The sequence below is a fragment of the Typopeltis vanoorti genome, chromosome 20 (genome assembly GCF_054136105.1).
Source record: "Typopeltis vanoorti isolate ZY-2024b chromosome 20, IOZ_Tvanoo_1.0, whole genome shotgun sequence".
NCBI lineage: Eukaryota > Metazoa > Arthropoda > Arachnida > Uropygi > Thelyphonidae > Typopeltis > Typopeltis vanoorti.
This window is the reverse complement of record NC_143568.1, coordinates 28,808,656-28,836,066: the sequence shown is the minus strand read 5'-3', so window position 1 is coordinate 28,836,066 and position 27,411 is coordinate 28,808,656. Positions and strand designations below refer to the sequence as shown.

The 27,411-nt window shown below is 34.9% G+C and overlaps 1 protein-coding gene across 1 annotated transcript in view; it reads right to left on the bottom strand.

The window, feature by feature from the left end:
* LOC150095305 (uncharacterized) overlaps positions 1 to 27,411 on the bottom strand; it is a 186,348-nt gene that overhangs the window by 114,114 nt on the left and 44,823 nt on the right. The window contains exon 4 of the mRNA XM_090409996.1: positions 8,937 to 10,057. Within this exon, the coding sequence (XP_090266122.1) occupies positions 8,937 to 10,057 (1,121 nt within the window). The remainder of the gene's footprint in view (positions 1 to 8,936; positions 10,058 to 27,411) is intronic.

Genomic DNA, 27,411 nt, shown 5'->3' with positions numbered 1-27,411 from the left:
AGCACATAAAGGTGTTCAGACCTCAAGAATGACACAAGAATAATTAACACCCATTTAACACACATGCATCAATTAGCTTAACAAATAACAAATAATGTCTACCATATGCATTAATGAACTCTAATAATTAAATTTTAGTATTCACAAACACAAATAGAATTATATATAATCATTAAGTCAGCAGAGCTCAAACCTTAAACATAACTCAAATTACTGGTAGCTTCAGATCTCAACATTAAAAAAACCTAGAATCCTTAACTTGGCCCAGAATTCAATTTTTTCAGTTCACAATGAACACACTTCACCCTTGCTTCTTAATATAAAAGCATATCAGCTTATCTCACTTAACACATAGAATACACCAAGAAATCTCACTAAACTATATTTAGTGTGGTAGGTTGAAGGAATTTATATTTCTTGAGTGTGTCTATTCATGCATAAACCTCCAATTCTCTAAAAAGACCTGAATTACAGCCAAGCTGATGACATTTCCTTCATTTTAAGGCCATTTACCTTCTATCAGAACTTCAGACTTTCTCCACAGTTCACTGGCTTTTGTGAATTCTTGGGAAAATATTCTTACACAACTATTTCTGAGGCGATTCTTTACACTGAAGAATTCTAATACCCTGTTTCACTTTTTTTCCACTCACACTACATTTCACTTTTTTCCACTCAAGTTCTCCTTGTGGTTAGCCTCACTCCCAAGGTAAGCTAGGGAGTCATATGTAGCTGTTACCTTTGTACATTTCACAGCCATGCCATTAAACTGACTCATCACTTTAGAGTCCATTCTCAGGTCTAAGCTTGTCTACTTTATTTTCTTTGCTCCCATTCTATGGCTGTGCTGTCCTTTTCCATTTGCTGTGCTTGTCCTCTTGCATCCTGTGCTTCCATCTTACTTCACATCTGCCATGCCCATACCCTTAACTTCCCATGTGTTTTCAATCAAAACATTACTATGCCAATACCCCTTCTCTTGCTGCCTGTAGCAATGGCTATCATGTCTCATGGTCCTTCACAAAAGCTGTTGGATGCAACTTCTAACCACCCATGTTCCTAACCTCTCTCAACAAGATAGAAGTATTGCAGCATGACCTAAAAATAACCCTCCTAGCATCACCAACTCCTGCAGAGATAACCAAGGCAAATCACCTCCTTTTGCTTGGAACATTGCATCGCTTGCCTCCTGTAGCCTTCTGTCAGAAAGACATCAAAAGAATCATGAACCCAGATACCAAAAAGGTTTCTAATCTTGATGGCATCTCACCAGTTGCACTCAAGAGATGTCCTCCTGAACTAACATCTGTTTTTTATCATCTCTACACTATTCTTTGCTCTTGTGTACACTCTACAAACATAAATGCAAGCACACATCCAGCAAAAAAATAAGGTGAGGCAGATAAGTGTTTACTGACAAACTATTGCCATATTGCTCTCACCGCAGTATTATCTAAAATAATGGCGATCATCATCATCAACAGTCAACTTCTTCAACATCTGAAGAAATATCAACTAATCAGTGACCACCAACATGGATTTCCCCAATCAAGATCCACAGTAGATCACCTTGCCTACATCATTTACCTCTGGACTTGTGGCATGGAATGGCATGGAGAAACTTGTGCTGTTATACTCAATGCATTTCTAATGCAAATGATAAGTTTTGGCATCAAGGGCCTCTCGGCAAAATGCCATCTTATAGTATAGCTTCTTCATAGGTCTAATTACATAGGTATAATTAGACTGCCAGGTTTCTCTTTGATTATTCAGTGCATAATGGTGAAAGGTGTTCTCTCTTCAGATTTTTTGACTAATGCAGATAAATTATACTTGCCAAAAAATTATATTCTTGTTTAATCCTTTATCCAAGTTTAAGAAAACAGTGCTTACACTTGATAAAGTGTAAGCACTGTTCCTAACCAAACAAACTTTCTATGACTAATGCAGATAGTCCTCAGGAATCTTTTTTCATGTCTTCTGCCTCGTAAATATAAACAACCATCTCTCACTGACCACAAACCCTGTCCACATTTTGGCTAATGACAGCCTATCCATTCCTTCTACTCATTCTGCAGTGCTCAATCATCATAAGCTTCAAGATCATCTGCAATTAGTACCCTAAACACTGAATCCCACAGTCATCTTTCAATGGAGTAATAATAACTGTCCCTTCAACGCTTCCAAAACGGGTTTTTTTTTTTGTTTTCTTCTTGTTATTTTACACACACAAAAAAGATCTTAGTCCTTATTCCCTTACTTTTGATAATGATTAAGACCAGATCCCTCTTCTAGGATTGACTTTATCCTAACCCTTTCTGACATAATCACATCCCTTCTATTGCATCCTGGCTTTTAAAATATTTGGTATTCTTTTCAATCAAGACATTACTTTTCATCTGTCCAATTACTTACTCTGTACAAATCCCAAATCTGTCCAACCTTGAAATACTACTCTTATATTTGGAATTATGCACCTAAAATTTCTCTAAAATTGCTGATGCTGTTCAGAAGAGAGCAGTTTGGTGGACTGACAACTCCTCTCTCACACACGTTTCAACCACTGTCTTACAGAATACCAGCTTCTGTACATGTATCTTTTACAGATATTTCCATGGGTGCTGTTTGACAGAACTAACATCCATCCTTTTACAGCTGTATTGGTGACTCGCTCAATCTGCTATTCCCATTCATATCTCATGCAGTCTCTCTCAGTTCTATGGAAGAGTGCCCCTCATGAAGTATTTTCCAAAGAATATAACTTCAAGCTCTTTAAATATTAGCAGACTGCTCTTGATCCAAGTCCACACATGCCATTTATAGGCTACAGGTTTTGGGCAAATATGAGAATGGGGAACTGGACAATGAGACTTATTTGTGCCTATGGTCCCACAGAAGGTTCTACTAAGGTAGAAGTGGAGGAATTTTTTGAGGCTTTAGAAAAAGCAACTGACACAATGAAAAAGGAAAAGTTGGTCCTTGTTGGGGATCTAAATAGCAGAGTAGGAAATGATTGTGAGACATACAAAAATATTTTGGGAAAATTTGGAGAAAAGAGCAAAGCTAATAATAATGGCAAATACCTGTTGGATTTCTGCTCAGGACATGGACTGGTTATTACTAACACCATGTTCCAACATAAAAATGTGCACAAATTCACATGGAGAGAAGAGGCTAGGAATAAGAAAAGTCTCATTGACTATGTTATTGTTGATAGTGATGTTTTCTCCCTTGTGCAGGACACCAGAGTGTACAGAGGATTTGAAATTGGAAGTGATCACTATTTAGTCTTGAGCAGGATAAAATTGAATTTCATATTGAAAAGAATAACATGTAAGAAAGTTTTAAAGCGAATAAAAGTCGAGCAGCTCTCAGATGTTAACTGTAGACTAAAATACAGAAAGATTATTGAAAAGAAAATGAAAGAGTTTGAGAACAGGAATCAAACCTTGGAGATTCAGTGGCAAACTCTGAAGAAAACATTGATTGATTCTGCCAGAGAGGCATGTGGTGAGGTTGTGTGCAAGGATAAAAAAATCAGAACTCCCTGGTGGACACAGCAAGTTAAAGAGGCAGTGAAGGAAAAGAAGAAAGCATATCAAAAGTTCCTGGCAAATAAGTCAGCTTTTACTCTTACAGAATACAGAGACAAATGTAAGAAAGCTAAACAGTGTGTAAAACTAGCTAAACAAAAGTCATGGGAGGACTTTGGGAAGAATATAGAAAATAAATATCAAGAAGGTGGCAAAATATTCTGGAGGTTGTTGAAGAAGCTTAGGAATGGAGGAAAGAGTGCTGTAAAAGGAATTAGAGATGATAAAGGTGACATGAAAACAGGAGAAAAAGATATCCTTGAAGTATGGAGTAATTACTTTGAAAAACTGCTAAATGAAACAAGCAATGATGACAGCACAGTGATAAAAAAACACTGACCAGGCATGCAGTCAGGAATACATATCCATACTTGAAACAGAAAAAGCCATCAAAGGCTTGAAATGTGGAAAGGCAGCAGGAGTAGATGATATTCGACCAGAAATGCTGAAGAATGGTGGTATAAGAGTCTTACAGTGGCTGCACTGCATAGTTCAGAAAGCCTGGTCAGAGGGACGAATTCCTGATGATTGGAGTAGAGCTCTCATAGTACCCATATATAAAAAGGGAAATAAAACTGAATGTGAGAATTACAGAAGTATTTCCCTACTGAGTGTTCCTGGCAAGATCTATGCAAGTATACTTGAGAAACGGTTGAGAAGAATTGTGGAAGAAAAGCTTGGTGAAGAACAAGCTGGATTCAGGCCAAATAGAGGCTGTCAGGATCAGATCTTCACTTTACGACAAATAGTCGAGAAAGCATGGGAATATAACAAAGATCTGTATTTAAGTTTTGTCAATTTGGAAAAGGCATATGACAAGGTGCCAAGAGAGAAGCTATTCAATACGCTGCAGTTATATGGTGTCAATGGGGCATTATATCAAGCAATACTTAGTCTTTATTTGAGTTGTAAGTCAGCAGTTAGAATTGAAGGAAGTACAGGAAGATGGTTTAATGTTAAATCTGGTGTGAGACAAGGATGTACATTATCCCCTCTGTTATTCATTATCTATATGGATCACATTATGAAGGAACGTGGTATTAAACATGATATCAAAATTGGAGATGTTAATGTCAGCTCTTTGCTTTATGCGGATGATGTTATACTTCTAAATAAATCCGCTACAAGTCTGCAAGATTTTCTGACTAAATTGAATAGCTGTTGTAATAGATATGGTATGAAGGTCAGCAATAAAAAGACAAAGACAATGAAAATAGGCAGAATCATTGAAAATGTCAACTGTGTTGTGAATGGAGAACCTGTGGAACAAGTAAAACATTTCAGCTACTTAGGCACGATTTTTACTGAAGATGGTAAATTAAATATAGAAATAGACAACAGAATCAGCAAATCTGGTATGGTGGGAAGTCAATTGAATAAATTCATATGGAATAAGAAAGAAATTAGTCGGAACACTAAATTAGCTGTATACAAGATAGTGTTCAAACCAGTTTTAACTTATGGATCTGAGAGCTGGGTCAGAAGTGAAACACTTGACCAAAGACTAGAGACCGCAGATATGAGAGTCCTGAGAAAGATTAGAGGCATGAACAGATGGCATCAATGGCAATATCATATTAAAAATGAGGATATTAGGAAAGAACTTGACATTGTCAGCATCCAGGAATGCGTTAGCAGAGCTAATCTCAGGTGGTATGGTCACTTAAATAGAATGGGAGAGGAAAGATTAGCAAAACAAGCATTCTCTGCCAGGTTGGCAGGAAAACAACCCAGAGGAAGACCAAGATATAGGTGGATTGATACGGTACAAAGTGCCTTAGACGATAGAAATATAAGATCTGATAATGTTGGAGTCTTGACAAGTAACAGACTGATTTGGAGGAAAATTGTAGATAGGAAGTTAGTAATGATGTAATTTTTTCATGTAGTACTGTCATATCCTGTACACCCCCTTGAGGGTACATGGCAGGAATTTGATGATGATGATGATGGTTTTGGAGCTTCCCCTATGTAGGAGTAATCTAAAAAACTATCACAGATTCAGCTTGTAACCATCTGTATATACAAACAAAACTCTGTAATATATTAATACAGTAACTGTATAATTCAAGCATATCAATCCAATCCATACATCAAAATGATTGTTGCTAGTGTGTGCTTGCAGAAGCACAGTATGAGATCCATTTATAACATACTGGTTCATTACACTCCTATTCATTTTTTTTTTTAATTATTATTACATTTTTTTCTTGTTTTATAACAATGTAAAATATCTGTAACTTACAGTACCAGATAATATCTCGGTGACAATACCTGAGGTATACCTTTTATATTTGCAAGAAAAAAGGTATGAGCTATTTAATTAAATTAGAATAGCCTAATATGAGAGAGAGAAAGAAACTTTTCAAAGTTTAAAGGAATTAAACTGTTGCTATGTTATTTATTTGTTTATTTATTTTTGTTGTTGTTGTTGTTCTTATCAATTCCTGTGATTTTAAACAGAGAAAACAATTCTATGAGATATGTATGTTTTTATTTTCTGCTGTGATGTTTGTAGGTTTTTTTTTTTAGATAAAAGCTTTATTTAGTAAGACTGAACTGTAGGTAGTGCTTGTAAATTAACAAGAATTATATTACATTCATGTGTATTATAATAATACAGTGATTAATTTTCTTCAAATAAAAAATGTTAGTTTGATCTTATCTCTCACTCAGCCTCTTGAGTGAGAGATAAAATCTGTTTTACTAAAAATTATGTAATCTTGATTCAAAAATAATAAATAAATAAATAATAATATCAACAAATACCCTGAAAATTTGAACCTATGTCTTATTACTTGAAAAAAAATTATGTATGGGAGGGGGGAGTAATAAACTATTTGGTATATGATCGACAGCACTTCAAATTTTTTTTTTTTTTATGGTTCATTATGAATGTACAGTATTTCAACTCAATTATGGATCAGGTATCTTTTGTATGCTGGCAGAAAAAGCAAGTATTGAATTTCAAAAATCAAAAAAATGAACTTTCAGTAGGTGACCCACTCATAAACCTAGGAATAACTGGAATTTGAAAGAAGAATTGGAAATTTTCAGAAATTAAAAAAAAAAAATTAAACAGTAATATAGTAGTCATTGGGAGAGATGACAAAATTGAGTAAAAACAGTTCAAAAATAAAATACAATAAATTTTGGTTAATTGATCCATCAGTTAACTGGGGAAGCCATTGGTTTTGGAGAAGTCTGGAAGAACAAAAACAAAATCAGAATATAACAATATTCTGTGTCATTTTTTGGAACACAATGCAGTATCACTGGGCCACCTAGTAACCTTTACCACAAGGAGTTAAAAAAATTACATAAAATCTTTATTCAAAAATTTACTGCTGATGGCTCCTACAACACTGACAAAACAGGGCTATTTTATTGCCCTGTGTTATAAATATGCTACACCATTTGGATCAATTAAAGCAACATATCGTGTAACAGTGCTATGCTGTTCAAATATGTCAGGAACTATTAAATGAGAGCTGTTAGTTATTGGAAAAAAGACCAGGCCTTGATGCTTTAAAGGAATTGGAATGTAGAGTTTACCAGTTCAGTACCATAAACAAAAATACATTGATGAAATCTGAATGGTTTATGAGTTAGGACATGGAATTGTGGTGGAAATCAAGAAAAATTTTACTCGTTCTTGACAACTGCTCAGGTGGTCAGCACAAAAGTTAATCTTTTACAAGCAATACAGTTTACGGCCAAAACTGTTTTGCTCATGTTTTCAGTGAGTGATAGAAAAAAATGACATCCCATTAAATGTGAATCACATCAGCAACTTGAAACGATTACATCCGTTGATGGTCATCTTCAATACTATAATGAAAATGAAGATTATGAAGCAAAACATCAGAAGGGAAAAAAGTGATGAGAACACTTGTTTCAAGGATACTTGCGACATAAGGCTGAATGATATAATCACGTAATCACAAGAAAGATATTTATTTAACCAAATATTTCGGTCTGGAAATAGCAGACCATCGTCAGTGGTAATACAAGAACAATTTAAAAATACAAGCTAGAATACTAACAATAGATCGTTAAAATTATAACACGCCGCGTGATGTTAAATCACTAAGTATGAAACGGAATATTTTGAAGTGTAAACATGATTGAATTTGCTATTACAAAAAAAAAAAAAAAAAAAAATTAATTAATGAGTAATCTTGATTAGACTTTCCCAGATTTTTGATATAGATATACAGTCATTACGATTCAGATTGGGGGGCGATGGAGCAAGGCCTCCACGCTTTCCTTGAACAAACGTTCGAACCTATAACGGGATCTATGTAAGAGGTGAGTCTTGGACCAAAGGATGCTGTGGTTAGTTTCAATCCCGTGTTGAGCCAATCCAGACTTTTCAGGTTTGTTGTAAAGAATGGATGATTGATGTTCTTGGATTCTTTTTTCAAGAGAACGTCCAGTTTGTCCAAAATAAAAGAGATCACAGTTGCATGGAATTTGATAAACTCCAGGAAGAGATAAAGTTGAGCGTTTGTCTTTAGGAGAAGGAAAATGAGAAGACAATTTGTTAATAGGTGAATACGTAGTTGTTAAATCAATGATGAGAACACTGCCAAGTTTGAACAAGTGACTACCAAGGATGCCAAAAAAGTTTAATACTCAATTACAACTCTATTTCATGCAGGAAGGCAATATTATATCTGCACTAAGTCGCTGATTTTGTTTAATTGCAGTCAATCAAAAAAAAAAAAAATACTCGATCAATTCTTTCAACATCATTCAATGCTAAGAACTGCATGTTGTTCAATACGTACATAAATGAAATTATTTTTATGGCAAATATTTTACTTTAATTAAAGCCAATCGTTTAAGTTTATCTACAAGTCAATAAGTTTGCTACACATGAAACAAAAAAAACTTGTATTTTTTGTTTTACATACATACACCTCTTAAACTCGTGACATGCAACTTCATTTAATTGTTTCAAATTATGCTATTCCCGATTGGCCCAATTAACTGGAATCCACTGTATTATATACATTTTCGATGAATAATTTTAAAACATGTATATACTAATTTAAATAATGACTCATAGACAATTACTTGAAAAGTGCAGTGCATGTTAGAATTCTTACAGAATGAACATTTCAGCAATAGACCTCACTGAGCTATGAATAATCAGTTTCAGATTCTGATTTTCCATTTCTGAACTGTGAATGTTATAAACATTACATACACACACTAAACAACCTCACATTTCATTATAACAAAATGAGATATGCCAATACATTATCACAGACAATTTCAGAAAACATAAAACAAATTTAATCTCTAAACACAGTAAAGAAACACCAACTTTCTTACCATGCTTTTATTGTAGATAATTCCTCTGGTGATTCCTCATCACTGCCATCAATAGCAATAATGCTACTACCACTATTTCTGTTCTTTAATTTTTTCCTAGAATTACAAGGCCAGCCACTATCATACATAAAATCAAATGCAATATTTCTGTCATTATCTATTTCACCCTGGCAAGAGTTTACTGGATCTTGAAAATATTTAAGCTTTTCTCGTTCGTCCTCTTCTTCTGATACTGATAACAACTCCAGTTGATCTTCTATTTCTTGATCTGAAACAGCTTCATCACAAGCATCCCAGTCTTCAAAATCTTCATTACCATTATCTACACAATCTTTATTAGAATTATCTTCATCAATGTATGCGCTGTTATTGTAATAAGCTATGAACTGTTGATGATGATAATCGTATAGTTCTAACCAATGCTTTTTCCATCGTTCCTGCCATGGATCATCTCCTGTTAGATTGTTGTCACCAGCTCCTATTTCTTCCTGTGAATGTAAATTTAAATATTTTCCATTCCCTGTGTTGTTTGGAGATTCGAAAGATTTGACATTGACATCCTCTGTTATTTTGTACTCTTTTGGAACTTCAGCTTCATTCACTGGATCATGCATTAAGCAATTATTCTTTTCAGGAACACATTCAAAATTTTTGGTCTTTATCTGATCAGCAGGTTTATTGAGTGTTTCTACTATTGAAACAGATTCACAAAGTTGAGAATTTGGTGAAGAATGCACAGCTTGTTTTACCTCATGTTTATCTGTCCTGCTCACACGAACATTTCCATCCTGCATTTCATCTGAATTTTCTTTAAATGTTTCAGTACTTGCCCCTTTAATTGCACCAGAAGTAGTAATTATTAATGAGTTTTTCACATCTAAAAGAGTAGTGGAATCTCCTCCACTGTTTTCTATATATGAAGGATCAATATAGTCTTTATATTTATCTAACCAACTCATCCACACAAGAGAATGACCATTTTCAGCCCAGTAAGTATGCCATTCATATTCGACTTGTTCAGCATTAATAACAGAAGCAGGAGGATGGGGAGATTTTGCCACATGTCTGGACTTGAAATGCCGCTTCTGACTTCTTGATTTCCTATTTCGAGATGCATTTTCCTATATAAATATTAAAATATTTAAGATTAATAAAAGTATCAAAATAAATACCTTAATGATTTCTGTAAATTTTTAAAAGGAAGCTGCTTCAGAATAATGGCAGGTACTGACATCCAAAAGCTAAGTCATAAATTCATTCAAAGATCAAGATAAAAAAAAAATCAAGTGTACAGTTATAAAATGTATAACTGTATACATTGTATAACTATATAAATTAGAAATTTTTGCCATGAAATATGAGAGCAATATCTGAACTTCAGAAATAACAAGGATCATAATTTATTAATACTGTTAATTTAAATCTTTCACCAGGAGACATAATTCCATCTAGAGTTCATGCCAAAAATGGCATGAACTCTAGGAATCACACAAATTCATATTTACACATGAATATAAATGTAACTACTACTAAATGATTTCAAACTCTGTTTTATATGAGTATATTGGAGGGGGAACTACCCCCTCATATTTACACATGAATATAAATGTAACTACTACTAAATGATTTCAAACTCTGTTTTATATGAGGATATTGCAGGGGGAACTACCCCACAACCACAATCTAGAACCAATCAATAAAAAAATAAATAAATAAATAAAAAAGAACAGTGGGTGAACTACATATAATCACCAGAGTGACTAAACTAATAGCATACCAAGAAATTCCTCACCCATATACAAGATCCATCCATCAGTGGCTTTAATAGGCACTTAAGCGCCCACAGCCTTCAAGCATCCTTGGATTTCCTAACTGTAATACGAAGATAAGGCAGTTACTTCTATGCCTCCAAGTATTCTTGTCTGTGAATTGCTTGTGTCTATTGGCCCGTTTCTTGTTTTGAGGGACAAAAAACTCGATTTCCGGGAGGGAAAAAACCTCTACCTCCATATAAGACAGGCTAACTCACCTTTAGTTGAAAGCGACCAGATAAATGTTCCTCTTGGGTGGGAATCAAACCCAGACCTTTCGACCAAAGGGCTTCATCTATACTGACTGAGCTGCAAAGGCTCTTACATACAAGATGGCTGGTGTATATTTATTTGGCTATCTTCGCATTCCCTCACTTAATTTTTATTTTTTTAATATATATTTATACACAGATCTATAACAATACTCAATCCCTACACATTACTTCAATACAGTTCTACCTTAAAGTGATAAATTCACCAATTCTATAAACTGTTAATGAAGGCCATTCCTCATATTTTCTCTTTTAAAATGAACTTCATAGGTCTAACTATTGTCTTCACTATCTTTCTATTATGCCCTCTGATAGAATTTGGTTTGGACAAATGCAAAAACACTCCAGCTATCTGTTTTATACCCTGAAACAAATAATCAGTCACTATGATGCAGTCTCTTTATGCATTAACCAGTCTTCTCCGAATCCCTTAATTTTCCTGATACACATTTTTTAAAAACCTAGTAAGTAAAGGTGCAAGCCATAATTCATTAGTGGCCTAACTTGAAACCAGGTAGAGGTATTATTATCTTCTTTCTCATATAAGAGAAGCATCTTATAATTAATCCTAGAATCAGATGATATTTACTTGTCTTACCAATATGATTCTTGAACTGTAATTCCCTACCAACCAAAATGCAAATCTTTGCATTCATTAATTTTTCTAAAGCCTGCACATTCCACTTATATCCATCAGATATTGTCATCTGATATCTGATAAGATATTATTATTATTATTAAGAGAGACCTCCAGGGAGGCAGAGACTCGTTGAGGGAGGCCACATACTACACACACCAGCTATTCTTGAATTCATTCACACACTACTTGCACATACAACATCCAATGGCAATCCATTCCAATCATGCATCATCCTATGAGAGAAAAATCTAGCCCACATCCCCTTCTTAGCAGCATTCATTCTCAGCTTCCAAGGATGCCCTCTTGTCCTTTACCCACTCTCCATAAAATAAAAAAATTCCATCCATTGAAATCCTGTATGACCCTTTCAGAAATTTGCAAGTCTCAATCATATAACCCATCTTTCTCCTTTGCTAGTGTCTGCAGTCTACAAATTGTCAATCTGTCTTCATAATCAGTACACAATCCTGATAGGTCAAGTGAGGTCTTACCAAGGCCGTATAAAAGAGGCAAAATGACATCCTTATCTTTACCATGTCAAAGTTCGTTTCAATATTGCAATTATCTTTTGAATTGTATTTGCAATCTTTGCTACATGGCCCCAGAACTTCCACTTGCTATCTACTAACATGCCAAGATCCCTAGCCTGGTCAGTTTCTTCTGGAATGATCCCACCAATATAATACGACATTGGATATCTAATCACACCAAATGCATAACTTTACATTTAACTGACATCATTTTCCCATGCCCACAATTCCAGCATATCCAAATCATTCTGCAAGTACTGCATATCAGCAGTACTCCTGATTATCCTACCTATCTTTGCATCATCAGCAAATGGTATTTATGTTGCCTGTCAAATCCTTCCCATCATTAAAATGCAGATTGAATAACAATGGACCAAGGACTGATCCGTGTGGTACACCATTAGTTAGCTTAAATCTTGTAGACTCACATCCCCTTATACCACTTTCGGATATCTTCAGGCAGCCATCCCTCTTATTCCTGTTAATAATTTATAATCCAAACCCATATTCTCCAATTTATGCAACAGTCTTTCATGCTATATTCTGCCAAAAGCCTTAGAAAACTCCAAAAGTATCACGTGTATCCATTCCCCTTGTCTAGTTCAATGGTAACATTATAATAGAATGTGAGCAAGTTGCTAAAACATGACCTTCCCTCAGTAAACCCATGCTGTTGATTGCAAAGTAGAGATTCACTGTCAACCATTTCTGAATGCAATCCCTAATTAATTTTTCCAAAATCTTCACCACCACTTCTGAGATACTGATTGGTCGATAGTTGGATACATCAGTCTTTGTACCACATTTTTGCAATGGCATTACCATACATTCTTTCCATTCCTGCAGAATCTTCCCTGTTCTGAGACTCAAATTTTATAGCCTGGTCAAAGGAATAGCCAGTTCAGTTGAACATTCTTTTAGCACATGAGGTGATATCCCACAGTCCCTACTGCTGAATTGTTATTCAGTTTGTGCAACAGTTCTAATACCTCCTCTTCATAAACTTGAGTTTCTTCATCCAGTGAAGTCAATGTTGCATACACCAGGTCGATAGCTTTTAGCAAATTGGGCACTCATTAGTTGAATAACCTCTTCTGCATCTGTCACCCTAACACATCTGCATTCAGTAGAGTTATTCTTTTAATTTTATCTTTCTTTTACTTGCAGCATATCGATAAAATTCCTTTGAGTTGTCTTTAGCTTGCAGCACCAGTTTCTTTTCATACTCAGACTTAGCTTTCTGTATAAAAATTGTGACCCTTCTGGCCTACTGCTTATAATTTTCATAATGGACATCATCCTTATGCAAACAGTATTCCTTCCACATCATCCTTTTTCTTATGAATCTCTTGCTTAATAAGATTACACATCCATTTGACTCCTACTCTATTTATTCATCTTATCATATATCTTATATTATCATCTTATCAAATATACTGGGCATTTCTTCAAGCTAAATTTTAAACTCCATTTCCCCGTCAACTCTTCCAATATTTTGAATTCATCCTCTATAAAGAACTTATATGTAATCTGAACAACTGACTGTTCTGCCCAACTTTACACCATTAGCAAAGAGAGGAAGTTAACTCTTGATATTTAAACTAAATGATTTATGAATATACTAAACAAGGGTCCAAATCAAACTGTGTGGTACCTAGCTCCTATCACAACATCATATTGAAGACTGTTCTCTTTTGACCAGTTCTTATGGGGAACTTTGCTAAAATTCAAATAAATCATATCATAACCAGTGCCTTAGTCTATTTCTCTCATGACTCAATATAAAAAAGTAATAACGAATATCAAAACTATCCTTTCCTTTAGTATTACACGGTAATCAGCATTAAGTTTAATAAAATTATAGAGACAACTATGTTAGAAATAATTACTTTAATTTCCCAATGTTTCGACGTTCATATTAAGGTCATCATCTGGAGTATACACATATATATACAGAGATAAGCTATATTACATTTCAAACAGTATGCCAAAGATGCAATGATTTGATCAATGGTTATTCTATTGGCCTGACATCTAGTAAAAAAAAAAATTTTTTTTAAATTAAAATAACTAATGCCGCTTGCATCCTCTACGCTTGGCCGCACAAAGTTAGACTTATAGTTCGAGTCTAGTCATCAACTAGAGGAACTTTTTCTAAGCTTTTCTTCGACCAGTTCCCGAGTTAGTCAATCTCTGGCACAGGCAAGCGGGTTTTTTCTCCCAGAAACTCAGGTTTTTCATCTAGTAAACTCAAGAAAATCGACCGTAGAACTCACATATCCTGTTAGGGTTAGGTACCAAGAGATGGCAGCACTTGTTTGCTGGTCTCTTTGTCAGTGGCTGTGTATAACTAGTGATAGACATGGGCCAGCTATCTCTGATTGGCTACCGGTGGAGATTGAACTGCCCACTCAGTCTCCAAAAGCTAGATAGAGTTTAAGGGCCTCACCTACTCCCTATGTGGGAATAAAAAGGCACTAGCTTATTTTTTTTTAAATAACTATATATAAGCTATATTCTATTTATAACATCATCAGAGGACAATTTTATATAGATAGCTTTATTACAGCAAAAGTGTGTCTTAATTAACATGAGAGTTGTTATATTAGAGTTAAGATCCTGGATTACTTACAGTCCTATTTATAATTAACTCTTAGACAAAAAGAGTTATGTGGGTAGAATATGTGCCTTCCATATTCTTGGGATTTTTAGACTACCACTATTGTTAAGATTAGTGTGGTTGATAAGAATTTCATAGACCTTAAATTTACATTCATACTACATTTTGGTGTGATGTAAACAACAGGTGCCTTTCCAGTCAATTCTATGTAGAGTATTCCAGGCATGATCAGAAAGACTGGATTTACCATAGTTATTAAATTTAATGTGCCATTTATGTTCCTTTTTTCACATAGGAATTGTGCATCCTGTTTCATCTATATAGGGAAAATTACAGGTACAGTGAATATGGTATATTCCAGGGTGGGCCAGCAGAGGAAGTGGATCCTTGGATAAGCTGAGTAAGTTCTTAAATTTTGCAGGAGGTTTAAAGGTGGCATTAAGGTTGTATTTCTGTACTATCAGAACTATATTATGCCACACTCAATAAGTAATTCTTGTCAAGAATATCATGGATATGATTCCTAATCACTTTTTTTTTGTCCATTATGCTGCCTATAACACAAGAAGACTCACTGGTTTATAACTCTCCAGTTATGAACCATCTTTATGAAATGGAATAGAATGCAGACTTCCCATCAGAAGAAACTATTCAAAAAATCAACATTTCACTGAAGGTGATCAAAAGTGGATGGATTAATTACCCTTGAAATACATGTGGTTCATACCAAGATATAGCGAGATGTATCATCTCCACCTCCGACTTTATCAAGTGACAACTGATTTAAGATGTAAACAATTTTCTCTGATCAAAGGCTACATGGAGGGATCTCCATGTAGCCTTTTAAAGAATGTGCAGAACTGACCGGGGCTTCTGACCAAACATCCAATCCTCACCTTCTTCTGGTACACCCTGTTAGGTATCTACTTGGATACTGAACGAACGAGGATGAGCTGGCCAAACTGTATTCTTAGAGGCTTAAAACACGATGTAAAATGATGGCACAACATGACAAAATTTCATGCTGGTTAGCGCGTCACCCAGCTGAACAAGGTCTCTGTTGATTTAGTCAGAGAGCAAGGGTGAAGGTGCAAAGTTGGCTATTGGAACAAATCCCAGAACACATCCCAACTCAACATTAGCAAAGTTCGAGATTGCTACTATCAATGTAAGAAGCATCAATGGAAAAGAAATGGAACTACCAGAAGAACTGGACAAGTACCAGATCAATATAACAGGCATGACTGAAACAAAGATTATAAAAGCAAATGAGATCTTTCTAAGCAACAAATACAAAATGTCATATTCAGGCAATAAGCAGCTATAGTATTAAACACCAAATATGAGAATAATCTTCTTCAATGATAGGCAATATCAAGTTGAGTGATGTAGGCAAATATCAGAATGGGGAACCACACAATGAGACTTATTTGCATCAATGATCCCACAGAAGATTCTACTAAAGAAGAAATGGAGGAATTTTTCAAGGCATTAGAGAAGGCAGTTGATACAACAAAAGAGAAAAAGTTGGTCCTTGTGGTAGATCTAAGAAATGAAAACCAGGCATATAGAAAGCTTTTGTGAAAATATGGAGAAAACAGCAAAGCTAATAATAATGATAAGTGGCTGCTAGATCGCTGTTCTTGACATATTATTACAGACACCATGCTCCAACATAAAGATGTGCACAAATTCATATCGAGAGAAGATACAAGAAATAAGAAAGTCTCATAAAGTATGTTATAGTTGATAGTGATGTTTTCCCACTGGTTCAGGACACATAAGCATACAGAGGATTTGAAATAGGAAGTGATCACCATTCAATTATGAACGGCATAAAACTGAATTTCATATTGAATTCAGAGAAAGGCATGTAAGAAAGTTTTAAAGCTAATCAAAGTTGAGCAGCTTTCAGAGGTGAACTGTAGACTCAAATACCAAATATCATTCAAGAAAAAAATGAATTTGAAAACATGAACCAAATTTAGATTCAACGACAAGCCCTGAAGAAAACATTGATTTATTCATCAGAGAGACATGTGATGAGATTGTCTTTAAGGATAGAAAAATCAGAACTCTATGGTGAGATATCAAAAGTTCCTGGCAAGAAAGTCAGCTTGTGCTCTTAGAGAATACACGGAAAAATGTTAGAAAGCAAATCAATGTATAAAACTAGCCAAACAAAAGTCGTGGGAAGACTTTGGTAAGATCACAGAAAATAGGACAAAATATAAAACTAGTTGCTGTTGTGGGCCAGGCCAGGGATGATGTGGAAGACATGCATCAGCAGATTAGTAGAATGGGTACAAGTCAAGTAATTCTTATGAGAGACTTCAACTTTGGAGACATAGATTGGAAGAAGGAAAGATCACATGGCAGGAAGGAAATGGAATGAATACACTTACTGAGAGATAATTACTAGAAGCAGAATGTCTGGAGGGAACCTAGGGTTCAAGAGTGCTTATGTTGCCACCAATATGGGAAATAGTCAAGGGATATCTGGAGGAAGCAATATCACAATGTATACCCAAGATCAGGAGTTCAATGAATGAGTAGTATCATTAAGCATGAGCTGCAAACAAAGAAAATGTTGTTGAGGGTATATATATAAGGAGAAAGGTGGCCAGCTAACTCATTAACAGTACAAGGATCAGGCAAGAATGGTGACCAGCATGGTAAGGAAAGCAAAATCAGATTCTTCTTCTTTCCCAGATTCAATCAGGAGCAATCAATGTAAATGCTTTCCATCAGATCCTTATTCTTGCTACTGGTCTTAGTTCAGCAAACCTCTTCTTCTCACATTCTATTAAAGTCGATCTCCTCGATGCATTTTTAGGATGGCCACACTTTCTCTTTCCTTGTGGATTCCATTCCAGGGCTGCGTGACAGATTTCTTCATGATCTTTCCTAAGTATATGTTCAATCCATCTAAATTTTTGTTTTCTAATTTCAAGGTTGACTTTTTGTTGATTTGTTCTTTTCCACAGGTCTTTGTTAGTAATAATTTGTGGCTACTAAATTCGAAGTATGTTCTGCAGACATTGGTGTATGAATGTTTGTAGTTTTCTTTGTATTTCCTTTGAAATCAGCCACATTTCACATCCATATAAAAGAACTGATTTAATACATGCATTAAATATTTTTAATTTGTATCTGTGTGAATATTTTTCATTTTCCATACTTTACTAAGTTTAGCATATGCATTTCTTGCCTTTTGAACCCTTATGTTGACATTTCTAGTTGCTCCTCCATCTGCAGATAAAACATTGCCAAGATATGTAAAATGTCAAACAATTTTGACTTTTCCATTTTCAATTGTACTTGGTGTCTTGTTGTTCATTGATTCTCATTTCTTTTTTGTTTTGTCTGTTTTTTTTTTCCATACTGACTTTCAGTGATCCTTCTTGTAATGTGGTTAGTTTGTTTTGGATATCTGCATGTCTATGAGCAATTAGACATACATCATCTGCATAGTCTAAACCAGTGCTTCCCAAGCTTATGGATGTAAAGGCCCCTTTGGAAAAATTAAAATATTTCATGGCTCCATCGAAAAAAAAAAAAATCGTAATACAGACATATTATTACAATATTTATTGTATTTATATTCAATACAAAACATACACAGCAAATATTGCAAAAATCAAATGAAAATATTACATTTTTAGCATCTTACATACACATTTGACATGGCACATTATCTTAAATTTTTATATAGATAAATATATTGTTATTGTACATTTGCAGTACAAGCACATGAAACGTAAAACGATTAGTAATAAAGAAAGAAAGAATTAAAAACATAAAAGAAGTTTAATAACAATATAATGTGATGGATGTGTCTGAATACTGCTGCACATAAAAAAGAGTCAATATGAGGTGAAATATTTGAAATTGAAAACTGCAATTGGAAAGATTTTTTTCCAATGCTTCCATTGATAAACAGCACTGTGTTTATTTTTAATTACCAATAACAATGAAAATGCTATTTCACAATGATATGTAAATGCAAAAGGAATTAGCATATTTAAGGCTGCATTTGCTAATGCAGGACATTCGTTGAATCCAAAATTCGGATAAATCAATGTTAAGCAATTCTGATTTGAGAGTTGAACCTGCTCTCATATCAATTAGTTCTTCTTGTTATGACCATGGACGATTGCTAAATTGTAGAGAAGGAGCAAATGGTGTTCTTATCCAATCATATTCTTTATCTTCATTCAAATTAGGAAAATACTTTTAAGAACTTTCCTGCAGAACAACCAGCTTACTTCTGCGTGATATAAAACAGAGTCGTAATTGGAATCCATCTCTTGGTATAAAATACAAAACAGTCTTGTATTAGTAGCATTACTTTTTATATAATTAATTATAGTACAAACTTCTGATAACATTTTACTCAGTGATTCTTCCATGTGTGGAAATATTAAGTTTTCTCTATGAATAAGGCAACGAACATGTCTTGCATTCAGATAAACTTTTTTTACTTCTGCTAAAAAACCTGAAATTCTCACCATCATGGCTGAGTCACTGTCAGTGCAAATCCCAATGCACTTTTGCCAATCAAGTTCATATTCTTTAAAAAAATTATTCCTTTTTCAAATATATCTTTTCCTTTACTTTACCAGAAAGATTTCTGCAAAACAGTAGATCATCATGAATTTGAAAATTATAGAGGTATCTAACAAAAACCATTAAATTACCGTGATTTGTATTATCCATAGATTCATCAAGTTGAATGGCAAATGTATTACTTTGTTTGATTTGTGAAATTTATGTAGACATCATATTATCGGCAATGTAATCTATTCTTTTAATTGTGTTATTAGAAACAGGAATTTTTTTAAAGGTTCTGATATTTCAGAACTATGGATAGTTTCACAAATTTTTACTGCTGCTGGTAAGACGAGGTCTTCACCAAATGTATGAGGTTTTTTGTTTTTGCAATTAACAAAGCAATTTTAAAAGATACTTTAACTAATTTGTGATTCAATTTAGTATGTTTTGAAAAACATTTAGTTCACTGTTTTAATTCTTCAGCCTTTCTTTGAAAATACTCAATTGTCTTACTCTTATATTCCTCATGAATAGTATCTAAATGGCAACAAAAATTTCCAGATCTCATGCAATCAATTGATAACTGTTTCTAGCAGATCACACACATCAGTTTGTTTGAATCATTATATGATGGTAGAAACCCATATTTCAAATAAGAAGGATTGGCCGTGGTCCCCAAGGGGGCCACGGCCAAAAGTTTGGGAAGCGCTGGTCTAGATCACCTAAAGTTTCATTCCTTTGGCATGTATCATTGTCGTCTGTTCTAGAATTTGATCTAGCACCAGTATAAATAATAAGGGAGATAGTAGACATCCCTGACCCACTCCAGATATTTTCGAATATTTTCATACGACATTTTTTGCCTCTTACTGTCTGGTCTGAAGGCGATGCGGACTGTTCTGGTAAAATATGAGATACTGTGGTTTGTGAGTCTGTTTCTGCTTCTGCTGATTGTTCAATTGGATTGTTTTTTTTTTTTTTTTTATCAGGAACTTATCCATCTCAGGGTTAAATTTTTAACGTAGAAGAGATTAAATAATAGCACCACATACCAATACCAGCACACCACAGACTAACAGGATGAAATTAGTGAATTATGTGAATAAGGGAATCCTCGGTGTTTATGGTTCTGATGCATGTGATCTGTGCTATCAGCACAGTCGCCCAGCATCCCAAATGTATTTCTTTCCCACGCATCATCCGCACCTGTGTACGGATGATGAAATGGATGAAGTTTCATTTCACTTTGAAATGAAACTTATATGAATAAGCATATATTGACTAATATTCATTAAGCACCAAAATACACAGGAAGCAAAATTTGTGAACCAACACCAATGTGTGTGTTTTTCCATTAAAATATAAAAAATAACAAAACAGAAATAATAAGTAATAAAAATTAAGTACGTTTAAAATAAAAAAAAAATATATAATTAGTCTTAAAACATTTTAAATTTGTTTTCATTATTTCATGGTCTCCTTTCAACAAAACCAATGGTCCCCAAGGGGGCCACGGCCAAAAGTTTGGGAAGCGCTGGTCTAGATCACCCAAAGTTTCATTCCTTTGGCATGTATCATTGTCGTCTGTTCTAGAATTTGATCTAGCACCAGTATAAATAATAAGGAAGATAATAGACATTCCTGACCCACTCCAGATACCGTTTAAAAGGGTTGTGACAGATATCCATCATGCAGCACCTGGCACTGGAATTTGTTATATCCTTCCTATATGATGTTTATTATCTTCTGTGGCATTTCTTTGTTTTGAGGTACATTCCACACACACAATCTCTAGCAATGGAATCAAAGGTTTTTTCATAATCATCAAACAGCAAATATAAAGGAGCTAAATTTATCTGACTGTTCAGTTATTATTCTTAAGGTGCTAATGTGGTCTATACATGATCTATTTGGCCTAAAACCAAACTGCTCTCTTCTCATGCCCTCATCTAAAATATTAAATATTCTTGAAAGAATAATTTTACAGAAACTTTGCTAATGATGCATAGCAGGTTTATTATTATTATTATTATTATGTGACACCTCCAGGGAGTCCAAAGACTCATCGAGGGAGAGTGTGCCAACAGCATCGAACGATTGGCTCCCTTCCAACTACTAACCGCACTCAAACTAGCTTAACTTTTTGCGAGCCATTAGTAGCAGAGGCCAACCTTTGCTGGCAACTTTGCTAATGATGCATAGAAATACAGAAAACTTTGCTAGTGATGCATAGCAGGTTTATGCCTCTCCAATTATTACAGTTTCCTAAATCTCCTTTCTTTGGTATTTTTACTATTATTCCTGTATTCCATTCCCTAGGGAATGTCTTTTTCCCAGATATCTTGGAATAATGGATAGAGCATATCTGTGATTGTTGTCGTGTTAGATTTCAGAACCTCTGCTGCGATACCATCATGCTCAGCTGCTTTCCCATGTTTAATTTCTTTAAAAGCTTTTTTTATCTCCAGTTTAGATGGTGGACTGGTATCAATTTTTAATTCATCTACTCCTTTTTTTATTTCTGTTTGTATTCTATCACTGCTTTTATTAATCAAGATTTGACTAAAATGTCTCCATCTTTCGAATTGTTCTTCTGTTGACACTAGAATTTTTCCATTGAGATCCTTCACTGGGACATTCTTTTGCATGGCTTCTCCAGAAAGTCTTTTTATAATACCATGTAACTCTTTACTGTTATACTTGTCTGCAGCTTGTTGTGCCCTAAATGTCAGTTCTTCAAACTATTGTCGTTTATCTTTTCTATACTTCTCTTAACTTTTTTATTTAAATTCTTATATTTGTCTTTAAGTTCCTTTTCCTGTTGGGGAGTATTTCTTGCACATAATTTCAGCTTTATTTTTTTCCTTTCATCCACTAGTCTCCAAATTTCAATCGATAACCATTCTTTTCTTTCTTTTAGCATATCCTGAAACATGTTCTGCTGTATCATTAAGGACTTTTTTACCTTTTTCCATTTAGCCTCTATATCATCATTCCTTATATCCTCTCCTCCTTCAAAATTAATATCCATATTTTCCCTTAACTTTATTTTAAACTCATTGCAGACTTCAGCATTTTGTAATTTAGCAATATCAAATTTCCTTCTATTAAATGTTTTCCCCTGATGATTTTTTCAAATATATAACTGCATAGATCCTATTATTCAGGTGATGATCTGAGCCAATATCAGCACTTCTTTTATTTCGGACATCTAATAACATTTTCCTGCACTTTTGGCTGATGCCAGAAAGTATGATCTATTTGATTCTTGTTTTGTCATCTGGTGATAACAGGATCTACTATGAGAAGATGAGGGTGGTATTTCAGTGGGAGAGGCTACATGCTATATATCATGAAGTCAAGGACTTCATAATATTATGCAATCAGCACCCCTTAGAACCCCAAAATCAGATTATGAAAAGAAATCAGCTGAACAGACAAAATAAAATCTCAAAGAGTTTTTTGTTTGTCTGAAGTGAAGACAGAGGTGGAAGAATTGGAGGTACTTAGTATATTGCAGAATCTGAAAATACAGCTGTGGGATACTGGTTCATGTTTTATGAGAACCAATATCCAAATTTAAGTCTCAGTTCTGTCAGAGTCCCAAGAGAGTGGATGGAGGGCAAAATAATTCCTTTCCTAAAGGAGGATTTAATTTTCCTTTAGGAAATTGGTAGGAAATTATAGACCAATTAGTTTCAAAGAAGTGATGATAAAAGAACTGAAAAATTAGGTCAAAAAGAGAATATTCAGGAATGAATGGATAAGAATATGATTCTCTATGGAAGGGAGGGGGAGCATGGATTTGTGAAGAGTGTCATGCCTTAGTAATCTACTAACTTTTTATAATTGGGTGACAGCAGCTAAGTTGCATAAAGGGAATGTGATGTGATGATACTGCTGGATTTTGCAATAGCATTTGACAGGATACCACATGGAACTCTGTTACACAAACTGCAACAAATGGAAATGGGTAGAAAACTGAGGATATGGATAAATGAGTGGCTGACAGACAGATATCAAAAAGTAGTATAGGGAGGAGCAGAATCTAAAAGAATACAGGTGACTAGTTGTGTGCCACAGGGCTCTGTGGTTGGACCATTGCTGTTTAATTTGTACATAAATGATATAGGAAATATTTAAAAGGAGATATTCAGTTGTTTGCTGATGATGCAAAGTTGGGTAGAATAATAGAAGTAAAGGATTATTATGTTAGAACATGGTATCAGTAATGGCTAGTTCATGGTGCGATCAGAAATCTACTTACCATTATTATTAGCACTGCTCTTTTCTCCATTTTTGAACATTTCTACATGTCTGGGACTCAATTCCTGCATTGCTATTGGGATCTTCAATAAGCAGTAGCTTTTTTCTTTATGTCAAATGCCCTTTCTAATGATTTGAAAAGTTCCTTTACTTCTTCCATACCACAGCAAAAAACCTCACTGTCTAATTTTCATATTTTTCATTATCACTACCTGAGATCATTTCAAGAAGTTTCTAAATATATTTGTTTAGTTATCGAGAGAAGTAATTAACTGCAGTATATGACAAGTGAAAAAAAAAAAAAAACTAATTTCATTTTTTCCTATTCCACTTATTTTCACATCTGTTAAGAGGAGTAGCTCCCCTTATAATATGAATTTCACTAGAGAGGAAGGATTTTACAAGATACAGCTAAATGTCTTTTCAATTTACAATACAAAATTATTAATGTTAATTCTTATAAGAAATTTTCAGGTTCAGTCACTAACATTTACAGGCTTATCATTTAAACAATAATCAATAAACATAATTTAGTTTATTTTGGATTTAAATATATTGTACATTATTTCTAAAGCAGCAAGAAAAAAGTACAGTATGCTTGCCTCCTGCTCAAATGGTAGTCCAGCCTTCTAGTCACTCACTAAGGCTGTTGGGCATAATTTTTGCCCTTCCTTGTTTCCACCTCCCACACATCCTGATGTACCATAGTAACATCACCTAAAGATAAGGCAGACCCTCTTGGCATCAGTCTTTACCTCCAACTCTTTACCAAGACAAATCACCTCCTGCCCACAAACTGTTCACTGCATGCCTCCTCTGATCTTTCACTAGAAGGATCAGAAGAATCCTCATTAATCTTGATATTAATAAGTCTCCTAGTCCAGATGGTATCCCTCCAGTTGTGCTCCAGATTTAATACCTATGGAATCCAACCATAGAATCCTAATAGCATAAAAGCATGTTTTTAACCAGCCTTCCCCTAAAAAGAAAGAAGGAGACAAAAGTCATCCAAACTATCATCCTATTGCTCTCACCTCAGTACTCTCAAAAGTGATAGGAAAGGTAATCAACAACCTGCTTCTTTACTACCTAGGGAACCATCAATTAATTAGTGATCACCGATATGAATTCAGCCCTTCTTGTACTATAGCAGATCTCCTCACTAACCTTAATCACACTTGGACACAGAGCTGGTAAAAATTTGAAGACACTCATGTGGTCACTCTTGATATTTCTACGGAATTTTATTGTGTCTGGCACTGAGACCTTCTCAACAAACTACCATCTTATAGTCTTCCTCCTGTCCTTTGTGATTGGATTGCTAGCTTCCTCTCTGGTTGTTCATTATGTATCATGTTTCATTGTGGCTGTTCATTATTTTCTTTATCATTGCTGGAGTATCCCAGGGCTCTGTACTCTCACCCACACCCCTTTTCCTTTACATCAATAACCTTCTCTCTCTCTCTCCTTAACTTCAAATCGTATTTGTGGTTTTGCTGATGATGGTACTCACCACGACTCTTCTTTATTCAAGAAACCCTGTAGCTTACAAATGATTGAAAATTCAAGGCCTTTGATAACCAATGTCTTAAACACTGGTCTCCCCACCAATGTCAAGTGGAGTGAACACAACTTAGTGCACCTCAATTCTATCAAAACACAGCTATCTTATTACCTAAAAGAAAGATCCTACTTTTTCACTCCCTCTTACTTTATAAGATAATGTTCCAATTTCCAGTCTACATCAATTTTCCTTTCTTCGGGAGACTTTCAATCTAGCTTATCCTGGCATAAATATAGAGTGGTCCATAAGTCATGGAACATTCAACAGAAAGGGCCTGTCTTTATGAAGGCTGAAAATGGAAAGCATTCAGATGATTTAGTTTTTTCATAATTAATAAAAAAAAATCTGGTGATGTTAAAAAACTTATGTAGTTGCTTCCCAAAAATAGGCCCTTTCTATGACATGCTCCATGACTTATTGGCTGCCATATATATTACATCCACAGCTTCCTCGGTCTCTAAAAAACTTGGCAGTGTTTTTTTCTCTCAAATCACTATTTCTTTCCTATTCAACTTCTACCACTTTATAAATTACAAATCCAACCAACCTCAAAACCTAACTGTTCTCACATTTGGGGTAGTGTACCTAAAGATGGAAATTAATCTAATATGAGCATGTGCTGAAAAGTTGTGATAATCAAGATGAAGAAAATGACGTCTCTTCTTATATATATCGTAAAAGAAAAAGAACAAATTATTACAATTTGATGAAACATGGGGGTTAAAGGGTTTTAACATATGTTCTATCTTCTGGTTTTATCAGTTGCTTTAATATCATTTTTGTTCTAGATGTTTATCAGAACTTTTCACCCACCCCCCCACACAGGTGATCCCACTCTAAAGTCTATCCAGTTCCTTTCTGTTCTGGTTCTGCATTATGCCTCTTTTTATAGGTACCTTCATGGGTATTGCTCCACTGAACTGGCCACCACCTTTTCTCTGCTTTCTTATAATCATGTAAAAATTGGAACAACCACTAGTCAACATTCATACACAGGTCAACTCCAAACATATCAAACCAATGTCTCATCTCATTCCTTCCTTGCACCTTTGGAATTGCAAAAAACCTCTGTTCTTTGGAATGGCTTTCGCTATACTGTTTCCAATTAATGCAATCCCAGGCTTTTTAAGAAACTTGTTAGATGCTGCCTTGTTCCTTAACTATTTTCTGACATGGTACTGTTGTGTTATAAGGCTTGTGACCTCTTATATATGTGGGGTCGGTCAAAGCTGTATAACTGAGAGGAGATCTCCACATAGCCTTTAAAGGAATATGGAGAACCGACCAGGGCTTATGACCTAATGTCCAATCCTCACCTTCTCGTGGTGCACCCTGTTAGGTATCTACCTGGATACTGAACGAATGAGGATGGGCTGGCAATTTGGGATTTAGCAGACCAAATTGTATTCTTATTGGCTTAAACCACAATATTAAATGATGGTACAACATGATAGAATTTCATGCCGGCTGGGGCGTCGCCAGGTTAAACAAGGCCCCCACTGTTTTCGGCAGGGAACCAGGGTGAACAGTGAAAAGTCAGCTACTGAAACAAATCCTAAAACACACCCCAAATCAATATCACCAGAACTGAAGATCGGTACTATCAACATATGAAGCCTGAATGACAAAGAAATGGAGCTAGCTGAGGAATTGGATAAGCACCAGATCGACATAATAGGGGTGACTGAAACAAAAAAGACCAAAACTGGTGAGCTCTTTCTGAGCAATAAATACAAAATGTTATACTCAGGCAATGACAATCAAGGAAAAGAAGGAGTAGCCATAGTATTCAACACTAAATACAAGGCTCATCTTCTTGAATGGCAGGCAATGTCAAGTAGAGTGATGTGGGCAAATATCAGAATGGGGAACTGGACAATGAGACTTATTTGTGTCTATGGTCCCACAGAAGGTTCTCCTAAGCTAGAAATGGAGGCTTTAGAAAAAGCAACTGACAATGAAAAACTGGTCCTTGTTGGGGATCTAAATAGCAGAGTAGGAAATGATTGTGAGACATACAAAAATATTTTGGGAAAATTTGGAGAAAAGAGCAAAGCTAATAATAATGGTAAATATTTGTTGGATTTCTGCTCAGGACATGGACTGGTTACTACTAACACCATGTTCCAACATAAAAATGTGCACAGATTCACATGGAGAAGAGGCAAGGAATAAGAAAAGTCTCATTGACTATATTAGTGATGTTTTCTCTCCGGTG